The 19,541-nt window shown below is 40.6% G+C and overlaps 1 protein-coding gene across 3 annotated transcripts in view; it reads right to left on the bottom strand.

Annotated features, from left to right (window-relative positions):
- ARHGEF28 (Rho guanine nucleotide exchange factor 28) overlaps positions 1 to 19,541 on the bottom strand; it is a 166,591-nt gene that overhangs the window by 67,198 nt on the left and 79,852 nt on the right. The window contains exon 1 of one of the 3 annotated variants that reach the window (XM_081942977.1): positions 3,782 to 4,045. The exons of the other annotated variants lie outside the window; for them this stretch is intronic. Coding sequence (XP_081799103.1) covers positions 3,782 to 3,869 — 88 coding nt within the window. The 5' untranslated portion in view covers positions 3,870 to 4,045. Of the gene's footprint in view, positions 1 to 3,781; positions 4,046 to 19,541 lie in introns of those variants that run through there. 3 annotated transcript variants of the gene reach the window in all.

The raw sequence follows: 19,541 nt of genomic DNA on the forward strand, positions 1-19,541 counted from the left end.
ACTATATCAACCATCCCACCAGAATAGATAGCAATGATTTTATCAGCAGAGTATGTAAGTCATCAACTAGCACTAGCGCTTAGACTTATATACCGCTTCATAGTGCTTTTACAGCCCTCTCTAAGAGGTTTACAGAGTTAACATATGCCCCCTCCCCCAACAATCTGGGTCCTCATTTTATCCACCTAGGAAGGGTGGAAGGCTGAGTCAATCTTGAGTCTGGTGATATTTGAACTGCCGAACTTCAGCTAGCAGTCAGCTGAAGTAGCCTGCTACCAGCCTGCTAAAGTCTTTGGGAAGGCCTTTTCAGTTACAACTCTACTTCTCTAAAGCTGAGAAGGGTTTCTTTGTTTTTGTTTCCAACATAGATCAAGTTCTACACGTGTTTAATATGAATCAACCAGATTTCGCTCTATCACTACTCGAGTCTTCTAAGCTCTTCAATAAATCTTATGGAAAGTGTTGAAGAACAACGGTTCTTCAACTCTGAGTCATGAATACCAATTTGGGGAAAGAAATCCCTTAGTAACCACTAGGGATAACTTTAAGTAAATAAACTATCTAACTCATATCCATTGAAAGCCCTATCACCCACAAATGTATTTAACCCATTTTGTATGGTACTTACGATACCAACATTGGAAATGCAAAAACATATTGAATCCGTTTGCTAGGAGTAATGTTTTCTTCATCAGTTTTTGATCTCCCACCAATTATCCAAGATTTGAGTATTTTTAAAATAGGAAAAATAATAAAATTTTACACCCATGCATAATTTTATAACCTTTATCACGTACACTCTGTACTTATGTTTTCAAAATAAAAACCCCAAATCCAAGGAATTACCAAGCTGCTACCCCCAAAGCAGAGTGCAGAATGTGAGTGTGAAGAGTTAGAATTTCTGGAATAGAATTTCTGGGGTCTCTCATTTCACGCGCCGTGAGCCTCAGAAACCCATCTGAGAACCAAATAAATTTAAAATAATGACGATGATGATGATGATGATGATGAGCATGAGTAAGTGGAAGAATATTATGCTTATAGAACATATCTAATATTTTATATATGCAGCTTATACCCTTCTACATTTTTATGCTTTTTATCCCTTTCCACACTATTAGAGTTTCTAAAATCTCCTCCTTTCTTCAGCTTTGACTTCAGATAAAGGTGAAAGGCTACCACTACCAATTAAAAGCACTATCTGATTATTCTGTGCATCCCTATTACCGTAATCTGTTTCCTGTAAAGAAATATAATAGAAGAATATGCAGGAAAATCAAGAATAGACTACAGTCAGGGTCAGATTTTCCTATAGGCTAACTAGGCTTCAGCCTAGGGCCTCAAGATCAAGAGGGGCCTTTTATTTTTATTTATTATCCGTGCCACATTTTTTATAAAGGTTAGTGCCAATTACAACATGTTTCATTTAATATATTGATATATATCACAGTAATGATGTATTTTATTATCTCTCATGTAATTTACAAACTTAAAAATGGGAGGTGAAAGGGCCCCATAAGTGGAATAGCCTAGGGCCTCTTTTCATATAAATCCGGCCCTGACTACAGTGATAACTGAAACCCTAGTTAACAAAAGGCATAATACACATAAACACCTGAATTGGAAATATCCTTAGGAACACGCTGATGCATAGACCATCTGTGGTAGGATTTCCAGATGGCAGATAATTTGTGCTAGGATTTCCAGATGGGTTTTTTTGTTTTGTTTTATAGTAACTTGAGACATGGTAAACAATAAGAATGGGAGTAAATTTGAGTTAAAGTCAGTGATAACGGGGTCTTTCTCAATACTTTTTCAAATCCTATTCAGATGCTGATATCTGCCTAGATCTTTGTCTCACAATAGATACTGAAAGGAGTGAAGGACAATTTTAATGGGAAAATTGCATGGGGGAAAACAATGGGACAGTCCCAGTTCTCTCTATGGGAGAAATATGGGAAATATTGTTTCAGCAATCGAGTCTTGATCTCTCATGATCCCAAGAACTATCACACTACTTCTAAAAGCAAAAACCGGAACATCTGAGTCAATTTTTCTCAATCATTTAATTCTACATCTATTATAGCAACACATGACAAATGAACAAATGTGCACATGCATATGCTCCATTCCCAAGCATCCCATAGATGCCCAAACGCTTTTTACCCAACGGAGAAATGAAGGAGACTGGAAGCTTTGTCTGCTTGCAAATGGGGTACTTTGAAACGGAGTTAATCACTCCATTTTAAAGCATCCCCATTTGCAAATAGACGAAGCTTCCAGTCTCCCTCTGGACAAAAAGTGCATGGCGGAGCCAGGGGGAGGCACAGGGGGAGTGGGGGGGACGCAGGCTATCCCAAAGCGCCACTCACTCCATCTCACCATCTCTCGGCTTCCCTGCAGCTGTGCCAGGGCAGGCGCCCATGGTGGGCATTCAGATCACCTGCCTCCCCCCATGTCTCTGCCTCTGCCTGCTGCCAGTGGCACCATGCAAACCTCCCGCGAGCGTCCAGTGAGCCAGGCAGCACATCCGGATTGCCTGTTTCTCTCCACCTCTGCCTCTGTGCTCAGACTTATCTTTGCTGTACCATGGGGCCTACAAGCTATGGCTGCTGCCAGACACCATCAGCCCCCGCACACTCGTCACCTCTTGCCCTGGCCATGCCCATCCACCCTCAGCTTATTTTTGGGGTGGATCTTATTTTCAAGAAAGCATGGTACATATCAGTCAATTAAAGCTGGTCTACAAACAAATGAAGTCAAGGCAGAAATAGCAAAAAATAAAAGTAAGGCAAGGATTAAAAAAACAAAACAAGTTATTAAACTGGAAAACTAGCAAGCCTAAGTAAAGAAAAAAGTGTCCACTTGGTTTTGAAAAAATAATTTGGGTACAAGACAAACCTCACACTGGGAGTAGCATTGTCACTGCTAGTACTGAATTTTATTACACTGAAGAAATATTCCTCCTCTTTTCAACTCAGATTAAAAGAAACTCCCCCTCCCCAAGGAAAGTCCACAGAAGATGGCCTTCAGTAACCTTGAACAAAACCATTCAGGCCATTAAAGCAGGGCTTGAAACAGGCTTAAAGCCAGGTCTGATTAAAGAAGCGTGACCATAATTCTGGGACAATATCTAACCTCCATTAACAGTCTTGACTGCCTTACTAAATCAATGCTTTTTAAAACATATCTTCCTATAAAATACCCTTGTTTCTGTCTGAAACTGCTAGAATAACCATGAAAGACCAAGTTTCATATCAAAAGGAAACTTTTTTCTTTCTTTTGTTTAAATCTCATACATCTGATTCTCTGATCCAATAGGCTTTCATTGTAACAACCTCCGGGGATATAATTAAAGTCACTCATGGGTAAACAAAGCAAAATAAAAACAGAGCTATTTACAGATCACATCTATTATCTTTCAAAATACATATCTGGCATAAGCCTTTGATGTATTTGCTCAACACTGCTTAAAGTAAGCTCTACTGAAATCATAAATAGTTTCTGTTAAATAAAATGATTTAGAACTTGAATGCATGCATATTTTTTTTTAAAAAAATACCAAACTAAAAGAGACAAAGATCACCCACACGTTGTCAAAAGAAAGGGATATCTGGTTTTCAAACTTTTTGGTATCTGTGAGACAATATTTTAAATATTTTGAAATGACCAAAAAAAAAAAAACCCCACCAGAACTATAGACTTTCTTCTGTATGCACCTATCAAACAAAATATACAAACGAAAGGAATCATTCAAAGGGGGGGGAAAAACTTTCTCTACCTTTTGATTTGGATGTCCTTTTTCGAATCTTCATTTTAGGTAAGGATGGCCAAGAATAATGAAAAGGTGCCTCTGAATCCGAATCCATTGTTCTTGCTAATCAAAACACCCCTTTCAAGAGGTAACTATGGTAGCTGTTGTATGGAGCAAGGTAAGCAATAGGAAATGAAAAAGTTGAACCATACAGAAAGAAATTGCTCTCTAAACCCAGGAGAGGCAATAGGAGTCTGTTCTCTGCATTAAGGCGCATGGGCTAACATGAACGCAGACAGAGTCAAGTTAAAATAAGATGTGCACCCAGGAGTGAGGCTGCTGTATCCTAGTCTACAGTCACTGGAAAGGTCACGGTGTGCCAATTAATCATTAACTTGCCTTTTCATTTTCCAAACCTCGGTAAAGAATAATCAGGGTTGTTTTGAGAAGGAAAAGAAACTTTGCATTGTCTTGGAATGATATAGAAAACTAGGGCCATTATTTCCTTCATTGTGTTTTACAAAGTTAAAATATTTAATCTTGCATTATTTTAAAGCATGAGCCATCTAAAAGATGAAACTCTGAAGACAATATTCAAACCAATAATTGGGGAGTCTAATCACATTCCTGAGTTCCTTTGTTTCAGTATTTCCCTCATAATTTAAAACTTTGGCAGACAAGAATACTTTGTCCGTTAATTTTAAAAAGGAAGCATGCCCTTCCCACCACAACTACCATCTTATTATGATCCTTTTGGACGTGACTTCTGAAAACACTTCTTTTCCTAGTCATTATGTCTGAATTTCATAAGCTACCATAAAGATATTTGTAAGGTTGGCACCTTTACAGAGCTATCTTGCTGTCCTTTGGATGTACAATAGAACTAGTGACTAATTTACAAGTCTCTCATTCTTATACAATCTCCCTGAACAACCCGATGGCAATTAGTATTCAACAAAAACTCATTATCCTTTCCCCCTTATTACACTACATAAACTACAGTTAGTTTTCTTGTTTAAATGTTTCATTTGTATACATAAAACTCACCTATTTGTGATAACTAGTTTTTAACCAAAGTTCACTACAAAACATCTCACATACATTATTTTTGTACTTTACTCAATGGGTAAAGTGTGTACAAAATGATCAATTTAAGAAACAGCAGAATCTTTCCTCAGTCATATTTCCAATCAGTGAGATACACAGATCCATTTCAGCATTACAGGTCAAATGATTTCCTGGACTTCTTGATAAATTAGATGGTTAGCCAACCCACACATTCAGTTACAGATTAATAACAGCCTTGCCAAGAAACAAAAATGCAGATTAAATTCTTCAAAATTATGTGTGTAAAAACAGGGCCAATTAAAATTATTTAAAATTCATGGTTAGAAGAAGAGATATGCACAAAACTATTTTTTTCTGTTAGTTCTTTTCATTTTACAGATAAAGATTTTATTGGGGTCATGTTGATGTATTAAATCTAATTCTAAACTTTCTAAAATAAATACCATATTTTTCAAAGTATAAGACGCACCAAGGTTTTGAAGAGGCAATTTTTTAAAAAAGTAGGTAGGTAGATAGAGGGATAGAGAGGGAGAGAAAGAGAGCGAAATGCAGGAGGGAGGGAGGGAGAGAGTGAGTAGTTAGGTAGGTAGGTAGGTAGGTAGGTAGGTAGATAAAGGGAGTGAGGGAGGAGGGAGAGAGAGAGTAGGTAGGTGGTAGGTAGGTAGGTAGGTAGGTAGGTAGTTAGGTAGATAGGTAGAGGGATAGAGAGAGAGAAATAGAAAGAGATAGAGAGATAGAGAAATACAGTAGATAGGTAGGCAGAGAGAGAGAGAGAGTAGGTAGGTTGGTAGGTCGAGGGATAGAAAGAGAGAAATAGAGAGAGAGAAATACAATAGATAGATAGGGAGAGAGAGAGTAGGTAGGTTGGTAGGCAGAGGAATAGAGAGAGAGAGAAATAGAGAGAGAGAAATACAGTAGATAGATAGGGAGAGAGAGTAGGTAGGTTGGTAGGTAGAGGGATAGAGAAAAATAGAAAGAGAGAGAAATACAGTAGATAGGTAGGAAGAGATAGAGAACAGGTAGGTTGGTAGGTAGGTAGGTAGAGAGCGAGAGAGAAATAGAGAGAGAGAAATATAGTAGATAGGTAGGTAGGGAGAGAGAGAGAGTAGGTAGGTAGGTAGGTAGGTAGGTAGGTAGAGGGATAGAGAGAGAGAAATACAGTAGGTAGGTAGGTAGATGTTTCCAAGTGAATTTATCCATGTGCTGGAGAAAGAAATCGCTGACAATCTGCAGCACCTAAGACTTTGTTTCTGCTGGCAGAGCACTTGATCAATGTAATTCTTATCAATCAGTTAAAGAGCTTTCCAAAAAGAAAAAAAAACCTCCCAAACCTCTGCAAACCTCCCCCAAATGGCCCATTTTTTGTGAAAACTGGTCCTTTAAAAAAAAAGGCATGAATAGCCTTGGCGGGGGGCTTGCAGAGTGCTCCTGGGGGATAGGGAGGCAAAAACGAGCAAAAAACTCCCTGATTTTCGTGAAAACGGGCTGGTTTTTTGTCAAAACAAATTGCATGCATAGTCCTATGGAGGCTTACAGAGTGCTGCTGTGGGCTGGCGGGGGGGCTGTTTTTTGCTCATTTCTGCCCTCCCCAGGCCCCACAAGCTCTCTGAAAGCCTCCATAAGGGTATGCACGGCCATTTTGGTGAAGGGGCGGGGCTTTGGGAGACAAAAAATGCTGTATTCGATGTATAAGATGCACCCAGATTTTCAGCTTCTTTTTTGAAGAAAAAAGCTGTGTCTTATATTCCACAAAATATGGTACATATGCTAAATAAGAATAAAGTCCTATCTGATAGTGATCCTAAACAACCATAGAAACTAAGAAATTGTCACAAATATAGAAGCTACACATATATTTTATGAAATGTTCCACCCATAACGTCCAGCAACTGTGCTAGAAAAGCATATTATCCATCTACCAAGTCAATATGTAATTATCATAACTAATACATGAATAAGCTGATCATTCCCTGAGATTGTTGAAATGTATACTGACACCAATGGGAGTTTCCCTCTCTCTTAGCAGTGGTGGGTTCCTACCGGTTCGCACCGGATCGCGCGAACCGGTTGAAGATCAAACCCGGAAGTAACAGGACCCGGAAGGAACCGGGAACCGGCACCGGTCCTGTCACTTTATCCCCCTTGCCATCCCAACGGAGCTCGCTCGCTCCCCCGCCCGTCCGCACTAAGCTAGCAAGCCCAGCTAGCCGCTCATTGATTGGCTGGAGTTCAGCCAATCAGTGAGCGGGCTGGAGGCGACCCGTTTAAAAGCGGGTTGTCCTCCATTTCAAAACTCCCTTCTCTTCGCTGGGAGCTTGCTGCTTCCTTCAGGTAAGTAACTAAGCGCGAGGGGGGGCGGGAGGCTAGCTTCGGCGAGGAAAGGCCTCTAGGCCTTCCCTCGCTGAAGCGGCGGGCTGGCGTGGGCCGTGCGGGCGGTGGGCAGCTAGCTTCGCCCGGGAAAGGCCGCTGGGCCTTTCCGGGACGAAGCGCCGGGGTCGCGTGGAACGCGCGGCCGCCGGGAAGCTAGCTTCGCCCGGGAAAGGCCGCTGGGCCTTTCCGGGACGAAGCGCCGGGGTCGCGTGGAACGCGCGGCCGCCGGGAAGCTAGCTTCGCCCGGGAAAGGCCGCTGGGCCTTTCCGGGACGAAGCGCCGGGGTCGCGTGGAACGCGCGGCCGCCGGGAAGCTAGCTTCGCCCGGGAAAGGCCGCTGGGCCTTTCCGGGACGAAGCGCCGGGGTCGCGTGGAACGCGCGGCCGCCGGGAAGCTAGCTTCGCCCGGGAAAGGCCGCTGGGCCTTTCCGGGACGAAGCGCCGGGGTCGCGTGGAACGCGCGGCCGCCGGGAAGCTAGCTTCGCCCTGGAAAGGCCGCTGGGCCTTTCCGGGACGAAGCGCCGGGGTCGCGTGGAACGCGCGCCCGCCGGGAAGCTAGCTTCGCCCTGGAAAGGCCGCTGGGCCTTTCCGGGACGAAGCGCCGGGGTCGCGTGGAACGCGCGCCCGCCGGGAAGCTAGCTTCGCCCTGGAAAGGCCGCTGGGCCTTTCCGGGACGAAGCGCCGGCGTCGCGTGGAACGCGCGGCCGCCGGGAAGCTAGCTTCGCCCTGGAAAGGCCGCTGGGCCTTTCCGGGACGAAGCGCCGGGGTCGCGTGGAACGCGCGCCCGCCGGGAAGCTAGCTTCGCCCGGGAAAGGCCGCTGGGCCTTTCCGGGACGAAGCGCCGGCGTCGCGTGGGACGCGCGACCGCCGGGAAGCTAGCTCAGCCCAGGAGAGGCCCCTGGGCCTTTCCGGGGCGAAGCACCGGCGTCGCGTGGGACGCGCAACCGCCGGGAAGCTAGCTTAGCCCAGGAGAGGCCCCTGGGCCTTTCCGGGACAAAGCACCAGGCTGGCGTGGGCGGCAAGCCTCTGCGAGGCTAGGCCAAAAGCCCCCCACCCTCCCCTCTCCAGCCTCGCCTGGCTGGCTAAGCCCTAAGAGTCTTAAACAGTCTTACCTGTCCTCCTGCCTCTCTGCCTGTCTGCTGCCTGTTGCATCGGAGAGCTGCTGATTCTGCCTGCTGGTAAGTAACCTGGTTTTTTTTCTTTTATTTTTTTAATGTATTTTAAAATAATATTTTATTTATTGTGCATAGAATTTTTTAAAATATTTTTACTTAAAAGTATTGAGTGTAGAATATTTTAAAATGGTTTACTTCAATTTATTGTGTATGGATTCTTTTTTAAAATTGTCTCAGACTATTTTAAAAAAGATTCTATCCAAAATAAATTAAAATAAACTATTTTAAAATATTCTATACTCAATACTTTAAAATGTATTGTGTATAGAATTGTTTTAAATTGTTTTATTGTAATTTATTGTGTATTGAATGTTTTTAATGGTTTCATTTTAAATTATTGTGTGTGGAGTAGTTTGAAATGGTACAGTATAAATTATTGCTGGTGGAATAATGGTTACAGTTGGTACAATACCTTAAAATAGTTATAGTATAAATTATTGCTGGTGGAATACTTAACAATGGTTTTTAAGGATTTTTTTTATTTATAGAATATCTTTTTTAAATTATTGTTTGGGAATTTTTATGTTTTAATTGTTTATAAAATATATTTACTACAAGAAATATTATTCCTTTTTGCAAATGTTTTCTTTGTGGTGCAATATGTTGCTTAAAAGTGTTCAGACCAGGTTTATATATCTCAAAGTGGGTGCTTTTCTATGGGCAGGCCAGGTTGGTGCAAGGCAGCTTTGCCAGATTTTGTGTGTTTCTATGTGATACCTGGTTGTTTAGGTAATTGTGAGGTGGTTGCTGGTTCTGTGAGCTTCCTGGCACTGTCCTTTATAATTTCCCACAATGCCTTGATGGTTTTTATTCCAGTGGCTTTGTCTTTCCTGTCCTTAGGGTTAGGGGGAAAAAAACCACTGGTTTCATTTGCAGTCTTTGTGGGGGGGGACAAAAAGGAGAAAGAGGGAGGAGGTGGGGGAAAGTGGGATCCTTGCTGCTTTCTGAGCTTGGTGGTTTTTTTTACAGACATTTCACTACCAAACTAGGTAACATCATCAGTGCTAGATGGGGTTGTGGGGAAAGGAGGAGGAGGAGAAGTCGAAGGACAAAAAGGAAAAAGATAAGGAGGGAGAGGACTGTGGGGTCCTTTGGTGTTCTCTGAACCTGGTGGTTTTTAATTATTTTTAGGGAATTTTTATTTATTTATTGTTTATAGAATGTTTATTACAAGAAATGTTATTCCTTTTTGCAAATGTTTTATTTGTGATGCAATATGTTGCTTTTAAGTGTACAGGTTGGTGTATGGTATGTGTCTCAAGGTGGCTTCTTTTCTATGGGCAGGCCAGGTTGGTGCAAGGCAGCTTTGCCAGTTTTTGTGTGTTTCTGTGTGATACCTGGTTGTTTAGGTAATTGTGAGGTGGTTGCTGGTTCTGTGAGCTTCCTGGCACTGTCCTTTATAATTTCCCACAATGCCTTGATGGTTTTTATTCCTGTGGCTTTGTCTTTCCTGTTCTTAGGGTTAGGGAAAAAAACTGGTTTCATCTGCAGTCTTTTGGGGGGGAATTGTTTTTTTTTTTTGTGTGTGTGTGTGTGTTTTCCTGGCACTGTCATAGTTTGTGTTTGTGGGTATGTAATGTCCTGCAGTTATCTACACATTAATAATGATCAAGTACTAATAATATTTCCTGATACATTTTAATGACCTTTCCTTTCATAATTGGTGTTTTCTTTCATACTTTTAGATTTCTAATTGCTGTTTCTGTTAGTTAGCAATTGATAAAACAAATTCCACGTGAAAAAGTATTCAAAGCCTTCTTGGTTTTAATTGTCAATTTATTCATTCTTGCACATTCTAATATTTATTCATTTTCATATCTTTGTTTTTTCCACTGTTGTGCAAACACAATTCCAACAGCTGTTAACATGTGTAAAATTAAATATGTATTTATTCCCTTCTGTAAGTAGCTCTTTTATTGTTTTGTGTACTTATTTTAATCTTATTTAAGTAGTAAGTGCACAAAATAATAAATTTCCTTTTTTATATTTTCTTTTTGTAGATCATTCATTGGGGCAAAAAATTCAGTGACATTGTCTTGGCCACTCCCATCCGGTCACATGACTGCCAAGCCACTCCCACCCGGTCACATGGCCGACAAGCCACTCCCACCCGGTCACATGGCCGACAAGCCACTCCCACCCGGTCACATGGCCGGCAAGCCACTCCCACCAGGTCACATGGCTGGCAAGCCACTCCCACAAAGGAGGCCACACCCACAGAGTAGGTTCCAAAAATTTTTGAAACCCACCACTGTCTCTTAGGTTTAATAAGTGTAATGGGAATTTTGTAGGGTTCACAAAAGAATGGCAATCTAGTCACACCTGGCATTGCTATAGTAACGACTATGTCCATCTTTGTGCCTGTAACTACAGAGTTCATTAAGTTGGAATTTATGTATTTAGCAAATTATATAAACTCAACTCAACAATGTCTATTATTTTGCCCAACATATATTCGGTCTTACGGTGAAAGACCGAAATCTGGTGAATGTCGACATTCACCGGTGAAAGTCCGAATATTTCATTACATTGTTTTACATTCAGACCTTCACCGGTGAATGTCGACATTCACATAGTCGCTTGGTGTATGTCCGAAAATACCCTTATCCTCTCGACACCCTTACCCTAATCCCCTTACCCTAATACCTCAGCTCCTCGCTTCCTTTTAAGCGTCGTCTTAAGGATCGCAGGTTTAAAAAAAAAAAACTCCGCGAATAGAAGACGCTTAAAAGGAAGCGAGGAGCCGAGGTATTAGGGTAAGGGTGTCGAGAGGATAAGGGTAATCCTCTCGACACCCTTACCCTAATCCCCTTACCCTAATACCTCGGCTCCTCGCTTCCTTTTAAGCGTCTTCTTAAGGATCGCAGGTTTAAAAAAAAAAACTCCGCGAATAGAAGACACTTAAAAGGAAGCGAGGAGCCGAGGTATTAGGGTAAGGGGATTAGGGTAAGGGTGTCGAGAGGATTACCCTTATCCTCTCGACACCCTTACCCTAATACCTCGGCTCCTCGCTTCCTTTTAAGCGTCTTCTTAAGGATCGCAGGTTTAAAAAAAAAAACTCCGCGAATAGAAGACACTTAAAAGGAAGCGAGGAGCCGAGGTATTAGGGTAAGGGGATTAGGGTAAGGGTGTCGAGAGGATTACCCTTATCCTCTCGACACCCTTACCCTAATACCTCGGCTCCTCGCTTCCTTTTAAGCGTCTTCTTAAGGATCGCAGGTTTAAAAAAAAAAACTCCGCGAATAGAAGACGCTTAAAAGGAAGCGAGGAGCCGAGGTATTAGGGTAAGGGGATTAGGGTAAGGGTGTCGAGAGGATAAGGGTATTTTCGGACATACACCAAGCGACTATGTGAATGTCGACATTCACCGGTGAAGGTCCGAATGTAAAACAATGTAATGAAATATTCGGACTTTCACCGGTGAATGTCGACATTCACCAGATTTCGGTCTTTCACCGTAACATACATACATACATACATACATACATACACATACATACACATACATACACATACATACACATACATACACATACATACACATACATACACATACATACACATACATACATATATATATACATATATATACATATATATACATATATATACATATATATACATACATACATACATACATACATACATATATATATATATACATATACATATACATATATATATATACATATAGGCTGTAGGCTGCAAGTCTTCAAAATATTTATTATTTATTTATTGAACGTATATGCTGTCCATCTTCCTGATTGTAATAAATAATGTCTCAAGCATAAGTGTATGAAATAGCATGATAGTTTAGGTTTCTGCATGACTCTAGGACTTAAAAATCTTCATCATTCTTTTAATTATTGCTGTTGATGAACATGACAGAGGTCAGCATACAATATATATTTGCCTGCTTTTCCCAAGTAAATGAAAATAAGTTTAACACTTCTGAAAAGCAAGCAAGCTGATTCTATGGTTTGAATTTAAATATGAAATTGCAAATGATAAGACCAGTAAGCTTAAGGGAGTGGGGAGAGAGAATCAATTTTAGAGCATGAAAACATAATGAGAATATAACTTGTTGTTCAACTTATGAAATGCACAGGTACAGTATAGGTGGTAACTTGCTCAATAGTAGTAACTGTGAGAGAGATCTTGGAGTCCTAGTGGACAACCATTTAAATATGAGCCAGCAGTGTGCAGCAGCTGTCAAAAAAGCCAACACAGTTCTAAGCTGCATCAACAGAGGGATAGAATCAAGATCACGTGAAGTGTTAATACCACTTTATAATGCCTTGGTAAGGCCACACTTGGAATACTGCATTCAATTTTGGTCGCCACGATGTAGAAAAGATGTGGAGACTCTAGAAAGAGTGCAGAGTAGGGCAACAAAGATGATTAGGGGACTGGAGACTAAAACATGTGAAGAACAGTTGCAGGAACTGGGTATCTCTAGTTTAATGAAAAGAAGGATTATGGGAGACATTATAGCAGTGTTCCAATATCTCAGGGGTTGCCACAAAGAGAGAGTGAAACTATTCTCCAAGGCACCTGAGGGTAGAACAAGAAGCAATGGGTGGAAACTAATCAAAGAGAGAAGCAACTTAGAACTGAGGAGAAATTTCCTGACAGTTAGAACAATTAATCAGTGGAACAGCTTGCCTCCAGAAGTTGTGAATGCCCCAACACTGAAAGTCTCTAAGAAGATGTTGGATAGCCATTTGTCTGGAACGGTATAGGGTTTCCTGCCTAAGCAGGGGGTTGGACTAGAAGACCTCCAAGGTCCCTTCCAACTTTGCTATTGTATTGTATTGTATTGTATTATACAGCCACCCTTCTATGTGAAGGAAATCTTCAATGAAATAAAAATGTAATGCAGGTAATCCTCAACTTATAACTGTTCATTTAGTGACTGTTCACTAAATGTTGTAACTGTAAATGTTGCTATTGTAACAGTCACTTCAAAGTTACATCAGCACTGAAAAAGTGGCATGACTGTTTTTCACACTTATGACACTGCAGCATCCCATGGTCTCATGATCAAAATTTAGATGCTTAACAACTGAGTTGTATTTATGACAGTTGGAGGGTCCCAGGGTAATGTGATCACCTTTTGGGACCTTCTGACAAACAAAGTAAATGGGGAATCCAGATTCACTTAACAACTGCGTTACGAACTTAACAACTGCAGTGGTTCACTTAACAACTGAGGCAAAAAAAGGCTGTAAAATGGGACAAACCTCATTTAACTGTCTTGCTTAGCAACATAAAATTTGGACTCAATTTGAGGACTTCCCGTACACTAAAAAGAACCTTTATAGAAATAAACAATGTTGAGGTTAAAATGTCATTAATACAATACAATACAATACAATACAATACAATACAATACAATACAATACAATACAATATTGTAATTGGGTTTGGGTTTTAATTGGGGTGTTTTTAGGGTTTTTTATAGTCTATTTATTTCTTGTACAGCCTTATCTCCTCCATCCAAATGTATTTAATTGTTTTATATTACTATTGTATTTTTATCTGCATTTGACTGTACACCGCCCCGAGTCCCTTTCTGGGAGAGGGGGCGGTTTAGAAATCCAAGAAATAAAATAAATAATAAAATAAATAATACAATACAATAGTAGAGTTGGAAGGGACCTTGGAGGTCTTCTAGTCCAACCCCCTGCCTAGGCAGGAAACCCTATACCGTTTCATTAACTCAGCACCCACCCCATACCAGCTCCATAAACATCCTGGTCTTAGAGCCTGGGTGAAAATCCAGGTCTTCACTGAAATAAAATAAATGAACAACAAGCATAATCTTTTTGTTTAACTGGGTTCCTTTTATATAGTTCAGTACTTGCGTGAAGAAGGAATGGTGCTTTACTTTTATGCAAAAAATATTGAAAATTCAAAAGGTTTCTCAAATTTTTAAGCATGACTGTAAATAGGTGGATAGCTGGCCAATGTCAGTGCCAAGGCTTCCAAAAAAAGGGCTCAAGGGCTGAAGTTGCTTGGACTTACTCCTGCATTACAAGGTGATAAATAAATAATAAAAACACTCTTTAGTCAACTATAGTATCATACATGTAGATGATGTTACCCGAAAGGAAAGATTTGTCAGATTATTTTCCAGACTTTACCAGTGTTTGTTGGCTATGAAACAAATTCAAGCTTAAGAATCCCCATTTACCTAGTCAGCATTTTTAAACAAGCATTTACACATTCCATTCAGATTATGCAATATTTTCATTAAGCGCACAGTTGCATAAGGGATCTAAGTCACGTTCGTAGCATTTACCTATTTACTTTTCTCCCATAAGGTAAGAGCTATTGGAATTTTGCTTGCTTTTTGAGAACACTGGCTATTTACTACTGCCTTCTACTGGCATGGTTTTGAAAAGCACAGCGGATGTAGGTTGAGACACCTAAAAGTCTCCCTGATACATGCTCTTATAACCAGGCTGCCGCATTGATATAATTTGTTCCTAGGCACTAGTATTTATAAAGCCTGAATCCAGGATATATGAAATATTTCTTCTCTCCATGGGCTGATCTAACTTTCAAGAAGGTACATAATCCCAAATTTCCAAATCAAACTTGATTTATATCATTTAAAGACAGATTCTTCAGCCACATAAGATTTACTCCAGCCACGGAAGGGAGAGAAAGAGAAGGAGAGAGGGTAGGAAGGGAAAGAGGAAGAGTAGGAGTAGGGGAGAGGTAAGGGAATAAGGAAGGGGAAGGAGAGGAGGAAGGAAGGAAGTAGAGAAGAGAGGGAGGAAGAAAAGAAAGGGGAAATAAGGTGGTGTTAAAACAGGCAGATGGGATGGTAAATAAAGCAACCCAAACTGTATATTATACCCTTTTAAATGGAATAACAAATGCATAAGAATGACAAATGTAAAGAATAACTATGTGAATGTATGCCTATAATTGTATGTAAGAGAATAAAAAATAAAAAAACTTTTTTAAAAAAGGATTTACTCCAGCCACATAAAAATCCTCTGCTTGTGATTTTAAGGTCTTGATTTTAATTTGGTTATTTGATACTTTGTTTTGTAATTTTCTTTCGGTATATTTATTAGAGGTAAAAGTGGCATTATTTTTTAATTAAATAAATTAAAAATCTTAGCAAACTTGCAGAATTATTTAAAGGGAAAAATCCTATTTAAGCTGCCTCTGGACAAATAAAACCATTGTACTTGATATTTCTGGCCCATAACTACAGAAAGCGAAAAGATGATAGATCCCCAATTACTAGTGTGCGAATAATAATTCTCATTGATGTTTATTTCGGTTCACTAAAAGCATTTTAGATTTACCATATTTCAGTGATGTGCAGTGAGGTTTATGGCTGGTGAGGCTGGTGACGTCATCAGGAAGGCGGGGAATGGGACCACGTGTGCTGGAGGCTGAGGCTGCCTCAGTCTCCAGCACACGTGATCCCATTCCCCGCCTTCCTGAGCGTGCTCCGCCGGCTCGCGCTCCGCGATCCCCAACAGCAGCTGCTTTTCAGTGCTTTTCTGTGCGTCTGGCGTTTAGGACATCTGGCTATCTACCTAAACGCCAGACGCACAGAAAAGCACTGAAAAGCACTTCGCCTCCAAGCCACTTCGTCTTGATGACGTCGCCAACGTCGTTGCTAGGCGCGGACGGTGGTAACCAGAGTGGCACTGAGAGGTCCGGGCGGACGAAAGAGCGAGCGAGCAAGCGATGGAGGATCAGGCAGCCTGATCCTCGGTCGCTCGTCCGCCGGACTGCCTTGGCGCCACTTTGGCTACCTCCGTCTGTCCGCACATGGCAGCTGCGGTGACCTCATCAAGCCCCTGCCACTTCTGGACGTCGATTGCAGTCGCAAGGAGCGTGCAAAGTACAGCGGAGGCAGGAAGGTTATTGGCGCTTCCGAGAACCCTCCTTCCTCCGCCAGTTGCCCAGCTGGCACCTCCCCGCGCGCGCTCCTCCTCCCTCCTCTTCCTCTTATATATATGAAACTCCCTCGTGGACCCTCGTGGATATTATTATTTTATATATTATTATTTCATGATGAGAGGTGAGGCTCTGCCTCCCCTGCCTCCCCTGACCGCACGTCCCTGCCATATTTTACAGCATTTGTCCCATTGTTACCATACCCTTTTATCTCTATCTTTGCAAATATTTAGGCAGAATTGAGGAGATGGGACCACTGAAACCAAAGGAAGTAGGAGAGGGCAGAGGGCACATGTGGTCTAGGGTCTAAGTTTAAGATAGTGGGCAAATTCAAATTTATTTAAAGTTTTTTTTAAAAAAAACCAACTGTCTGACATAATATATTGGGGGGATTCTATTTTATTTTCAGGGGTCACTCTTTCTTATTTTTATTATGGCTAGGAATCTAGTCTCTGGAATAATGTATGCATCTTAGCATCATTGACAGGATAAAAAAGGGAACTGCTAAAAATGCTCAAACTGTTGAAACATTGTGCTTCTTGGATGTGCTAGTAGGATTATGAATAAGATTTTGTAATCCAGACTTCAACAACATGGATTGAGAACAAGCAGACATGCAAGTTGGTTTAAAAGAAATAGGAGTGCTCCAGGTCACCTTATTAACACTTGGTGGGTACTGGAAAAAGCAAGAATTTAAAAATGCCCATTTTAACCCTTATAAAAAGACTTTTATTGCTTATAAAAAAAGACTATGAGCTACAGTTTGCCCTTAAAAACTTCATTTAGATCATAAGCTGTTGACTGCCCGTAAACAATGGATTGCACCAGGTCACCTCACCTCTCTGTGGAAGAATGTGGGTGGTGACCAGGCAGTAATAATCATAACAGCGATCAAATAGTTCAAAATAGGATATAGAATGAGCCATGTTATACACTATTACAAAGACTTTATTATGGAAAATGTTAGACTAGCAGAAGTAGTAAAACTGCCAGGAGAAAAATTAACAGCCTTGATGTCTGATGGCTGGAAGCAAAGGACACTTAAAGGATGCCTTGTTGAAAGCAAAAGACGAGAGTGCAGAGCTGGCCTGCTGCTTAGTGTTAAAAAAAAAGAGAGAATAAACCCATGGGTTTGGGTCTACAAGCAATGCCAGCCATGTGCAGAAAAATGTGATGTATGGAGCATGAAGGAGCATCTTTATCTTCATGGCTCAGTGTTCACAGCGTTGGAAACAGTAGCTGTGAGCTAAAGAGACATTTGCTTCTTGGGGGAAAAAAGAGCATGACAAGCCTAGTAGGGTGCAGAGAGCTAACACTGCCAACAAAGTTATGTATTGTCAGGACTACAGCTTTCTCAACTGAAATATATAGCTGTGAAAGCTCAAAGGGTGAATGAAGAAAAAACTAGCGCCTTGGAATTGTGGCACTAGATAAATGTTGAGAATCCTTTGGACTGAATAACTTGAACTATTTAATAGTGGGCGAAGTAAAAGCAGGGTGCTCAATGGCAATGCTAATAATGAATACAAGACATATATTTTGGAGACATAACACGAAGGAAAGAGTCATTAGAAAAACCCTTTGAAATGCTTGGGGGGGGGGGAATCAAAGGCAATCAGAAAAGTTGCCAATGAAAGGCTATGTAGCTAAACAGTGTCACTGGTAATAGAAACATGCGTTATGGGGGGAAAGGAACAGCTACAGACAATTCTAGCAAAATGGTGTCTATCAAGACAGAAGAAACAGAACAATTTCAAAACACAGCCCATCTCTACCTGGAAGAGAAAGGTCCAATTGTTTTGTTTTTAATTCACGTCAATGGTATTCTACAAACTTTGCAGATCAAAAAGAAGCATGGTAAGATAGGGAAGATTTGTTGAATAGCCAAGCAACCAAAACGTTCTTCCAACTAGCAACTCTTGCTTCATTTCTCATGCCAAGCCAAACGAGAAAAAGAAGCATCCCAAGTTGCCTAGAAACTGATCATAGGGAATGGCTATATCATGGGATAGATTGGTCACTTCAAAGAATTAACCCTCGCCTCTTGAAACATTTGCTGCAATGGAGAAGGTTACAGCTTCACAGCTCACAAAAAAAAGAACTTTTGAATATTCAATATGTATGAATTCCTAAATTTTGAAGAGTCGTATCTTGCCTGCAAAGGTTACTTCTAGGAAATATTTGCTATTGTTTAAAATGACACAAGAGCTTTCTTGTTAAACTAATATCAAGAGCCACTTTTCTAGAAAAGGCAAAAAATATATCTTACCATTTCTCTGTCCACCAGCAAGCTCAATTTGAACAAAATTCCAAACTCTAGAAATTAATAATTAATCACAATCTCACCAAACTTTAATCTTTGCTCACCAACTATGTTTGAATAACATATCTTATGGTAGCTAAAATTATGCCCACAGGTAGGTTGCACATGAACTGCAGTAAACCACTCATTTGTTTTGAGATTGCCACATTGTCCACTGGAACAAATCCAAAAAAGCTTGGAAAAAAATCAGAGGTTCCTTCTTTGATTTATACATTTCGACAGACGGAAGATGGGTGAGGGAACCTCTAGATGGATTTGTGATAAGCTGTGTGATCTTGTCCAAACCTGTCTATAATATGGTTTCACTTTTTGACTGTAGCTTAGTTCTTAACTTGCTGTGATATCTAGTTCAGAAAATTTTGATTAATATTACCACTACAAGGAGGAGCCCACTTCAAAGCAATTGTTTCCAATTATGATTTGAAGGGCAAACAGTAATCCACGAATCAAGGTAAACAGTGCTACCCTGAAAATGCAAAGAAGTCCGAAAAAGAAGAAGCTGTGTTTCCATTAGTTGCAAGATCATCCAAAATCATATTCCTGGAATATGCAAGAATTTATTTTGTACACAGTCTCAAGCAAAGTATTTTCATACGCTCACATGACAGAACAAACTTTTGAAAGCTCAGCATATTGAAAAAAGAAGCCAAATATGTATTTGGAAAAAGAGATGTTTTAATGTTAAATGAAGCAAGCATACAGTTATGGAATCCATACTATATAAACTGTATCTACAGTTGTATCTATGTTTTCTCTCCTTTCCTTTTAAAAGGAAGTTAGGAAAGTAGACCTAATAAACTGCCTTCCTTATCATTTTTCTTGAAATACTGTTCAGACAGTTAAACAATTCTTCTATCTCTCTTTCTCATCTAAAACATAATCAAATTTCCTGTATTTGATTATCTACAAATCTTGTCTTAC

Source organism: Natrix helvetica (assembly GCF_964273705.1).
Source record: "Natrix helvetica genome assembly, chromosome: 2".
NCBI lineage: Eukaryota > Metazoa > Chordata > Lepidosauria > Squamata > Natricidae > Natrix > Natrix helvetica.